This window comes from Chiloscyllium plagiosum, chromosome 4 (assembly GCF_004010195.1).
Source record: "Chiloscyllium plagiosum isolate BGI_BamShark_2017 chromosome 4, ASM401019v2, whole genome shotgun sequence".
In the NCBI taxonomy this organism is placed as follows: Eukaryota; Metazoa; Chordata; class Chondrichthyes; order Orectolobiformes; family Hemiscylliidae; genus Chiloscyllium; species Chiloscyllium plagiosum.
The window spans coordinates 124491186-124502946 of record NC_057713.1 but is presented as its reverse complement, the minus strand read 5'-3'; the positions used below and the strand labels follow the sequence as shown (position 1 = coordinate 124502946).

At 36.6% G+C, this 11761-nt stretch overlaps 1 protein-coding gene across 5 annotated transcripts in view; it reads left to right on the top strand.

The window, feature by feature from the left end:
• The window catches only part of zfhx4 (zinc finger homeobox 4), a 306583-nt gene that overhangs the window by 54316 nt on the left and 240506 nt on the right, over positions 1 to 11761 (top strand). For all 5 annotated transcript variants that reach the window (XM_043689133.1, XM_043689135.1, XM_043689131.1 and 2 more), the window contains exon 3: positions 1598 to 2100. In XM_043689133.1, coding sequence (XP_043545068.1) covers positions 1598 to 2100 — 503 coding nt within the window. The remainder of the gene's footprint in view (positions 1 to 1597; positions 2101 to 11761) is intronic.

Here is an 11761-nt window from a genome sequence, read left to right as displayed (position 1 = left end):
GAATCAATTTAGGTAAAGGGGCAGTACAGAGAGATCTGGGTGTTCTTGTACACCAGTCAGTGAAGGTAAGCATGCAGGTACAGCAGGTAGTGAAGAAGGCTAATAGCATGCTGGCCTTCATAACAAGAGGCATTGAGTATAGAAGCAAAGAAGTTCTTCTGCAGCTGTACAGGGCCCTGGTGAGACCACACCTGGAGTACTGTGTGCATTTCTGGTCTCCAAATTTGAGGAAAGACTATTGAGGCTGTTGAGGGAGTGCAGCGTAGGTTCACAAGGTCAATTCCTGGAATGGCGGGATTACCTTACACTGAAAGACTGGAGCGACTGGGCTTGTATACCCTTGAGTTTAGAAGACTGAGAGAGGATCTGATTGAGACATATAAGATTATTAAAGGATTGGACACTCTGGAGGCAGGAAGTATGTTTCCGTTGATGGGTGAGTCCCTATGGTAGGGTATTTAGGCCATTTAGGAGAAACGTCTTCCTCCAGAGAGTCATGGGTGTTGGAATGCTCTGCTCCAGAGGGCATTGGAGGCCCAGTCTCTGGATTCATTTAAGAAAGAGTTGGATAGAGCTCTCAAGGATTGTGGAATCAAGGGTTATGGAGATAAGACAGGAACAGGATACTGATTAAGGATGATCAGCCATGATCATATTGAATGGTGGTGCAGGCTCAAAGGGCAGAATGGCCTACTCCTGCACCTATTGTCTATAATAAATGGAGTAGTAATGTTCCTTAATCCTAAAGAGTTTAATTTCAAACATATATTTGTCGTGTTGGTGAAAGTGTGATCTTGTGCATTTGTTTTATATTTGGCATTTACGTCCCTGCAGTTTTCAAAGTATTGACTGTTATAAAATTATTCTCAATTGTTTCATTGAAATCTGAAACTTACCATGGATTCAGCACAAGTATTTTTAGGGTAAATGTTACTTCTTTGTTACAGGTCACCACAAATGACATTTTCCAAATCAAAGTATTTTGGTCTTCATGGACCAGGGAATTGCATGGACTTGCTCTAGCTTTGTCGAGATTATGTGTTTAAGTGGGATTTCTGGCATACTTTCAGTGAAGCACTACTAAAAGACTGGGAACAAATCTCACAAATTTTCTCGGCCATAATATTTGTTTCAGAAAATTGAATTTGCGCAATGAAGATAAATTTGAATACAAGCTGTAAATATGCTGCATTTTTGTTTTATTATTGATCAGCTTTCATGTCTTTAAAACTGCAAATTCAGGGATGACATCATACCCAGTAGGAGTAATTAAAGCTATCTGATGAGAGAACTTAGAAGTTGAAAAGGATGATTGTAATTGATCCTGATTCAATCCTATTAAAGCTTTTTATAGTTTAAGCTCCAGAGAAAGCAAACTGCTCATCAAGGCTCTATGTTATCAATTCCTCTGCTTGTTTCTATTTTATACCCTACAATGCAGCATTGACGACAATTCAAAAGCACTTCGTTGACTGTAAAGCATCTTAAGATGCCTAGTAGTCATAATAGACACTATGTAAATACTTTCTTTCTTTATGTGCTGTATGCTTTTCTTTTCCTAACAGCAACTTGTTTCCTCTTGATTTTCTCTTCACAGTTAATAATGAGCTACCACCTGAAATGAGGCTTGCAAGTGGTCAAATAGTGGGTGATGACCTGTCCTTCCTTACTGCCGGAGAGATTTCACCTTACATCCATGATCCTTCACTGAAGCTGTTTCAGTGTGCTGTCTGCAACAAATTTACCACCGACAGCCTGGAGGCTCTGAGCTTGCATGTGAACAGTGAGCGTTCACTCCCCGAAGAGGAGTGGAAGGCTGTGATTGGTGACATCTATCAATGTAAGCTCTGCAACTACAACACTCAGCTGAAGGCCAACTTTCAGCTCCATTGTAAGACAGACAAACACATGCAGAAATATCAGCTGGTGGCCCACATCAGAGAAGGGGGCAAACCTAATGAGTGGAGGCTCAAGTGTGTAGCAATTGGGAATCCAGTGCATTTGAAATGCAATGCCTGTGACTATTATACTAACAGTGTGGATAAGTTGCGCCTTCATAGTACCAACCATAGGCATGAAGCAGCAGTTAAGTTGTACAAGGTAAGAAAATGAGAACTGGCATTTATATGTAGACAATATTTTATGTGAAGAGATAATGTCCTGTGGAAGATTGAAGTTGTCTGTATTTCCATATAAAAGAATTAAAAATAGTTAGGTAGACAAATTTAATCAGCTGAAGTTGCATAGGTAATTATTAAAATTCAAACACAAACAAAATAGAATTATAAAAAAGAGGATCATTTGAAATATAAACGAAATAAACTGTGATGTTAGGATATCATCTCCAAGACCATCTAATTTTAATTGATTTTGGTGAATGTTAGCTATTGGACAGTCAGTAACTAGTTGTTTATTCAGCATTTGAGGAAACCATTGGTATTTGATTCTGTTTATTTTTCATAAATCAATGATTCGCTGGTTACATCTGCAAGTGTGCAACAAATTAACGGTTTTGTAAAGGCAAGAAAATATTCCTCCAGCAAAGTGAAAATAATATACTTAACAATGTGGAGTCAATAAGCTGCCAAATTCAGTGCACTACGTAATGAAAATAATATACTTAACAATGAGTCAATGAGCTGCCATATTCATTGCACTACATACACACTGAAGTCGTGAAAATGGATTTCTGTTAGAGTCAATTTTATTGAGACATCCAGTAATTGACCCTTGAGCTAGAGGAGGGGTGGTCTGTATTTGGCAAGCTCAGTCTGTTGTTATTCATAACAACCATAATGATTACACTTCTGATTTCTCCTTCAACTTTGATAAGTTGTTGATCGATTATCAAACGTATCAGCTAATGTCTATAAGTTATCTTATTGTGCATACTTTTGAAATGATATACTTTTACAAGAAGATGTAACAATGGTGTCAAACATTTCTTAAGTTCAGTGACCTAAGGATAGTGAAACAGCAAAGTGAAAAATTGTTTTTCCACTGTTTGACAAACAGATTGATTGATGAATTGATGTGTTGCTGGCATGGTGACAATCCTAATTATACAGCAGAAAATGAGCACTGAGTAAATGTGTCTGAAATCTTGCAATCTTTGGGCTCTTCAGCTAAGACATTAATAATTAGGCAGAAAACTAGTTCTTTGGAATGCAGACATTAGCAAATCTCACCAAAGAGTCATGAAATGATTAAAAACTTGAAAGACCATTGCTGTTTCAACCTGTCTACTTGACATTCTGAGTCAACTGTCATTAGGACTGAATGCACAGTTGACAATGTGATGTTGAAGGTGTTCACTAAAGTTTTGGAATTATGATGATGGGCTGGAACAGAATATGGCTTTGGTGGATATGAGTGTGGTGATGGCTGGTTGTATAAAAAGATAGATCTTTGTTACAGAACACTTAGAAAGTAATATTGTAAAAATAGTCAAATATTTATTTTCACTAAGCTTAAACACAAAGACTTGCTGGCTTCTAAATGTAGCTATGCAAAGTATTTGCTAAATTGTCTAGATTTATTAATATTCTGAATTTTTGCAAACATTTGACAATATTTGAATTTATTCCGTGTAAAATATTTAAGCTCAGAATGTATTAGAACACTTGTCAACACCATTAATCACCTTTAATATGCAAAGGATATATTGTAATTAAATAAACCATTCTCCAGATTTTCATGTAAAACACCTACTATTAGCAAAAGTTGTGTAACATTCAACCAGAACATTATGATTTTTGTTTGAAGTGGGGGGTGGGAGTATGGAATCCTGATTGTAATTGGTAGCTTAACGAGGAAACACAACTTAATGCGAAATACAGTAAGCAGAATTGTCTGAACATATCCAAAGATTTTCTTTAGTAAGAAAGAATTCCCTGAAGTCCTATCTCCAGTTTAAAAATCAACATGTTTTAATGTTGCTGGGGACATTTTAGAATCATGTCCGGTCAGCATAGCCTAAAGAGTTATTACAGGTTTATTGACACACAACAGCTGCAAATATCTCTTCCATTTTATTGATTTTGCTCTTATTTTACTAGCTTTGTGGATGGAAGAATCTTGACAAGTTTAACCCATAAGGCATAACTATCGTGCCAATTTCATGACATGTGACTTTCTCTTAACGTTTTAGAGCCACAGTAGACTGGTATTATGGTATTAGGTTTTAAGCAGGACCCATGGGACTTTCTGGAAGTAAAAAGTGGAATTTTTCTCAAATTCTTTTCTTAATTCTCAGCAGAAACATCAAAAATGAACAATAGTTTAAAATAATCATCCGGATAAAATATGTGCAATAAATGTCATACAAAAGGACCTTAGGTTTTACCAGAATACAATACTACAGGGAAATTTAGCTAGATTAAAATATTTGCTCCCATTTATCCCACATTGCCTTTTAGTTTAATGCACATAAAATTTTGTGGGAGGACTGATCTGGAATGTTTGGAGCATTTATTCAAAGTATAAGCAGACATACAGTGCTGCTGTGAAGCAGAGCGAATCCTTGCAATCACTAATTGCAATACGTTTTATCATGGACCAGTTGGAAGTGTTCTTTTTCCCCCTTTTTAATGCAATGAACCTGCTGAGATTTGTTGTGTTTATTACAAGAAGAAAAAGGATTCGTTTGAAAAGTAAACACTGTAAGTCTGTTTCCCTTTTGAAGAGACTAACCAAACAGCAACTGAAGGCAAGTCATTCATGGACGTTATCAAGTGGGTGCTTAATAAAGACTCTCAATCTTTGCAAACAGAATTTGCTGAGATTTGATGAAGTGTCATCTTTGAGATGGTCTTTGTACATATTGTTTGAGAATCTAACCAAGCAAGTTTAATGAGGATTCCTAAATAACACAAGCTGATCAGATCTCTAGACAAGATTTCCCTTGATGTGATTTTCAACAATTCACTTACACATGGAAAGGATAATTTTTAACTTTGGATGCAAAGGTAGATTAGATAATATCAGTTCAACGATTCATTATTTTTCCCTCCATATTTTCACTTCCATTCACTTGGCTCCAGTGGTTAAATGTATAGTATAAGGTCTACCTCACATGAAAGTCAAAATTACTCATGTTCTGTCAAAATCTTCAGACATGCTAGACATATCTCATAGAACATTTGGAGGAACTTTTCACAATATTTGCTAGACACAGCATCCCAACAAGATTATTTCAAAAATAATCCAACATCCTATTAAAAAATTGTCTGTGAAACACCCTTAAATCCAAAAGAAAACTGTGCTCAGCCTTCCCTCAATATTCATCCACAGGATTTCTGCATGATATGCATTTCCTCATGAAGTGCTGTGTGGTTAATTTCTTTAAAAGCAGATAGTTGTAATTGTTTTCTTATCAAATCAATATATGTTAGCTTTTGCTATCAATACAATCAAACAAATCAGGATGATTTCATTAAAAATAAATAAACAGCTCTTGACTGGTCTATAAAAACCTAGTTGTGGCAATTAATAATATTGGTAGGAGGTATTCCTTGTTACTAAAATCAGACACGTACTGTAAAGATATACAAACAGCATCTAGACAGAAGATTTGACAAGATATCCTCAGGAACAATCTGGGGTATTTTCAATATAATTCACAGAGATTTCCATAGATTTCCTATTTGCATGTTTTATGAGTATTTTGTCTTTAACACATCCCGCAAGGATGTTTCAGTAAGATACACTCTCTGATGAACTATCCTTTACAATGAAACTGTCTCCCTTTAAGACATACTCCAGAAGGGTTTCCCCTCTGATGCATCCTAAGAATTTCCTTTTATGCAAATAGACAGTAGGGTTTCCACTTAGTCACACTCTGAAGGATTTCCTCTTCGGCAAACCTCAAGTGAACTATGGCAGCCCTGATTGATAAATGTTCATTAAAAGTTAGGTCTCTCACAAAAAGCAACCTTTATTGTAAAAAAAAGGGTGCTGTGTGTGTATGCGCGCGCACATGGTCGGCTTTCATTCACCACTCCCCACCCTGTCATGTCTCTCTCCCACCTGCTGTGAGGTGGGAGGGAGGCTAATATTGAAGGAAATTCTCAGCAAAAATACCTCTCTTCAGGAGGGAAATAAATTGACCAAAAATGTATTTTTACCCCTTTCCTCTTTGCCTTCTCAGTTTTACTATCTGCTTATAGTCCCACGCCTTTCCCCCATGTCAGGAACCAGGTAAAGAGACTGGCAGACAATCTCCTTTCTATCTGCTGCTGAAGTAGCTTTGAATGAATGGTGAGAGAAGGCTGATGATTGTTAGTTCCTTTGGTAAGCACTTGTTTTATACTCTCATTCAATATTCTGTGTAAGAAATCACAGAGATAAAACCATGCCTATGAGTTACTCATATAATATTTCACAATATTGTAACTCAGTGCCTTTAATCTGCTGTTTCTTTAATCAACTAATCATCATTTAATGACAATTCTTGAATCTTTTGGGTATAAATTATGATCTGCAAATTTCATTTTGTCGAGAAAGTAACAGCCACTTAACTATAGTAGACACAAGAATATGTTACATGCAAATCTCTACGAATTTAAAATGTAGTGAAAATTAATGTATACCACTGGCACTTCTGGCAATAATTATAAAGAATTAAACATGTAACCAATGAAATAGGAAAACAACAACTACATCATTATATCTTAAAAGGGTAGCATTTCAATTTAAAGAAATCAAAGGCTTTACTATGCTACAGATGGAGAATGTTTTCATCATGATTGGATGGGGGCAGGGAAACCATGCCAATAGGCACCTGTTTCCTGTTAATTCCATTTTCATGGGTGCATGCGTGCCAGTTTGTGTGTACATGCATGCATGTGTTACTGTTGAACATCATGGCATGATTATCAAAGTCAAACTTTATCAAAAGCTTTGTGGTATTTTCTCCAAACTACAGGTGTGTGCTCATGCATTTGAGGCAACTTTGGGATGATAAGGGAATGTTCTACATCACAACCTGGGACTAATTAGCACATAATTTAGAGTTTTTCAGCACAGCAGAGAAGACTAGACTATAGATGGACTAGAGAAAGAAATGTTTGAAATAATTTGAAAATTGGTTTCATGGCAACAAACAGCATTTAAAGCCTACAGGAAATGGAGTTGGGTGTATTTCAATAGCTAAGTCTTAGCCCCATAGGGTTAGTTTCATTGCTGCAATAGGCAATTTGATACTTTGAAGATCAAGCAAAATAGTTTACTGTTTGTTTCAGAGGTTTTCAGAGATTATTTTTAGAAACAATTAGCTCATTTAACCGTCAGATTATAAATACCCAAGAGCCTGTTTGGTTCTAAGAACACATCCAGTGATTGACTGGAAAGATAACCTTCAAAGTTTGTTGAAATTCTCCAATTATATCACATTCATTCATCAAAAGGAAAATTGTGTTTAAAGTATTACAATATCTGCTCCTACAAATGGACTGGTTTTGTAAATTGGCCAATTAATTATAACACCAGTAGGCCATTTTGGTATGTTCACTGCTGCTGAAGCAACCCAAAGAGTTAACGTTGTGAGGCGGTTTGCACAAGTGAATCAAACCATTATCTTCATTGGAAATCATGTCACCATCAAAGTTGCAACTCATGCTAATTGGACAAGAATTTGTATTAGTAACTATGTAGAGACACAGAAATTTTGCACTTGTTGGGTCAGGTGGGAAAAGGGAGCTATGTTGTTAATATTATCACAAAATAAAACAAAGAAATGCTGATGCTGAAGATCTGAAACAAAAACAGAAATTGCTGGAGAAACTGGACGGATCTGACAACATTTGTGGGAAGAAAGCAAAGTTAACATTTCAAATTCAGAGACTCTTCATAGAACATCGATACTATTGTTCATTTATTCAGTAGGTTGGTTTAGTCTGGATTCTATCCAAATTAACAGACAAAATGCAAAATTGGTGTACTGGTACAAAAGTCACTCCAAGTGATAGCAGTATTGTCTATGACACATAATTCTGTCTGTAGCCATTGGTTGACTCAAATGCTTTTACTATACAGTGGTTTACATAATGAAACTTAAATAGTACTCTGTGTACTTTCGGAAATACTTAACAACTTAAAGATGGGGAGGAAGACGTATGCCCTGCCAACTTTATTTTACAATGCAATCACAAAATCAGAGACCAAATGATCTGTGACTCCTGTGTCAGAGCCACGTTGGACCTCAGGCCTGGACAGACACTCTTGATAGATGAATCTATTCATTTTTACAAGTAGTAAAGTTTCTAATTAGTGCCGAGTGGATTTGGAGAGGAGGCCCATTGCTACATAATGCTTTTGAACCAAGTCTAAGATAACTGCTTCATCAATCCTGAATAGCTCATGTCTGAACTCAGCCTGGCCAAAGAAGGGAGGGGAGATATAGATTGTGAGCCACTGTTAAGAATGGAAATTTCAGCTGCATTTTAAAGTTCTCACTAAATTGCACACATGCCAGTGTTCAAGCTACAGCAGAAATTTTCTTGAATGGGTTCTTTCAGAGCAAATGGAAAAATTCTCGTGGTTGTGAGTTACAGTACAATTAAACAAAATTACTTGCACATAAGACTTTCTGAACCCTACACAGAGAGATTTTATGTGTATTGTATATTGACACATGCTCTGGTTAAGTCACATATTGACTTGGTGTATTGCACCTGTTCTTTGATGATGTTTTTAATACATGTAGACTATTTAGAGCAGCCACCAATAAATCATAAAACAGATGTAAATGTTGAATCAGAAAGTCTGCTTCCCAAAGCCACACTATAAGACAGTGTGCCGGGATATATTATTTGCACATTTTAAAATGACTCTTTTGTTATTGCCAAGGCACAACTAAAATGTGCCTTTATTCATTACACTGTCACTCCTATCATTGCATTGTATTGGATTCTTAAGTATTCAACTTGTTTGTAGTCTTAATTATTTTTTTTGAAAATGGAAATAATCACTGCTCCAGTTTAAAACCGAGGGCAAATGGAATGCTCTTTGAGAACCATCTTAGTTTCTGTGATCACATTACATTGTATTGATTAGCAATACTGGTTGTTATTGGACAAGTTTAAGCAAATTACTTGTTCCACTTCAGTTTGAGTGTTGTGGCAGGGACGTCACTGAAAGATATGAAGGATGCAAGCTGCGCTTTGAGATGTCTAATGATTGAAAGTTCTCCAGATTACTGGGTTATCCATCCAGAGATATCCTTCAATTGTAACGATCATTTTTTAGAAAAAAAACAATTTATGGATTTTCATTTTCTCAACTCTATCTGCAAGTCTATTCTTTATGTTGACCATTCTGTGTAACAAACCTGACAGCAGATCTAAAATCATCTTTTCCGATTTTGAATTTGTGTCCCAGTGTTTAATGTGAACACATTTTTCTGTATATTTAAGTAATTTTTTATCCTTTTTGAAGAGCACATCACAAACAACTTTTTAAAGTGGAGAACCCAACTCGCAGTGTTAGAATGTCTCTTATTTCTTGGTGACCAAAATGTTAGTTTGATTATTACCTTGTGTGTTCAAAATTAGGTGATCCAGTTCAACACCCTATTTGCTTCATTAATTGCAGATTCCTATTAGCAGAATACATTTAGTACCAAGTGTACAAAGACTCCGATACATTTTCCTAACAGCCCTCAAGGATATTCTTAGCTCAGCATGGTTTCTGCAGTATGCTTGTCTGTTTCCCTATGATCAGTAGATCTGCCTGCATCAAGTGCCATCTAGCATTCTCCATCCATTTACATAACTCATCCACCTAATTGTTTTTTTTAATCATTTGAGATGTGGGCTTTGCTGGCTGGGCTGACATCCATTGTCTGATCCTAATTGCCCCTTGATCTGAAGTAAAACCGAAAGAACTGCAGATGCTGTAAATCAGAACCAAAAACAAAAGTTGCTGGAAAAGCTCAGCAGGAATGACAGTTAACATTTCAGGTCCAGTGACCTTTGATCTCAGTGACTTGCTAGTGCCATTTCAGAGAGCAGTAAAGAGTCTACAACTTTGCTGGGTCTGAAAATACAGGTAAGGCCAGACTGGTAAAGATGACAGCTTTCCTTCTCCAAAGAATTTGGGGAATCAGATGGGTTTTTGTAACGATCAACACTACTTTTAATTCAGGATTTTTAAAAAATTGAATTCAGATTTCACCATCGGTCATGGTGATATTTAAATTTACATCTCCCGAACTTTAGCCTGGGGCCCTAGATTACTAATCTCGTGATATTATCACTGTACCACTAGCTCTGTAATTACATATTACAATTCGATAGCACCTCCTAGCTTGGAATCATCAGCAAACTTGATGATTTGATATTAAGTATTTGAATCCAGATAAATTATGCAATTTAGTAGCTATTGTAAGATTAAGCCCTGAGGCAGGCCATTTAACACTCTCCTTCTGACATAACTCCTTTAAGAAGTATTTATTGAATGTAAATAGAACTTTTTATTGTTTCATGCTCTTCAGTCATTTTCACATTAATTCCTCGGATTCATTTTGTACACCCCTCCCCTTCAAGTTTAATTAATAGGCTTTCATGTGTAACTTTATCAAACCTTTTAGAATCCAAGGCCCCTACATAATAGGTCTTACCAGATGCTTGTTAGGTTTTCACTACCTTAACAAAGGTCAATAGATTGGATACACTAGATTTTCCCGTTTTGAATCTATAGTGAATGCCATTAACTAGGTTATTGTTTTCGAACTGATTTTTGAGTTTGCTGTTAATTTATTCCATTATTCATGTCGATAAAAGGTGAGATTGATGATTTGATAGTTGTGTGTGTGTAATGTCATGTTTTTATTAATATGATAGCTTGTTTCTAATCTGCTGATAAGTGCTTAGTTTTTATTACCTTGCACATAATGATCTGGTCTCCTTCCTATCGGAAAGATGTTGTGAAACTTGAAAAGGTTCAGAAAAGATTTACAAGGATGTTGCCAGAGTTAGAAGATTTGAGCTCCAGGGAGAAGCTGAACAGGCTGGGGCTGTTTTCCCTGGAGCGTCGGAGGCTGAGGGGTGACCTTGTAGAGGTTTGCAAAATTGAGGGGCATGGATAGGGTAAATAGACAAAGTCTTTTCCCTGGGGTCGGGGAGTCCAGAACTAGAGGGCATAGGTTTAGGATGAGAAGGAAAAGCTGGTACAATTGCAACATTTAAGAGGCATTTGGATGGATATATGAATAGGAAGGGTTTGGAGGGATATGGGCCAGATGCTGGCAGGTGGGACTAGATTGGGTTGGGATATCTGGTCAGCATGGACGGGTTGGACCAAAGGGTCAGTTTCCATACTGTACATCTCTATGACTGTATGACTCTATGATTGTGAGGAATGAAGGGCTTTTGCCCAAAGCGTCAATTTTCCTGCTCCTCAGATGCTGCCTGACCTGCTGTGCTTTTCCAGCACCACTCTAATCTTGACATAATGATTGTCAGTATCTTTTGTATCTCCTCCCTACATTCTGTTAGGAACTGAGGATAAATATTTTATGATTCTGTGTAGAACTTTGATCTTATTGATGATAACATCATTTAGGTTCACTTTAGTTTTTGGGCAACTAACCAGTCAAGGAATTGGTGAAGAGGCAACCTCAATATTGAGGCATGGGTTGTATGTGATTCTGATCAGCAAAATGAAGACAAAAAAAAATGAGTGACCAAAGCAACTGTTTGTTGGAATATCAGATGATTAAAGCACCATTGATAGCTACAATGAGATCCTGGTTAAATTTTGT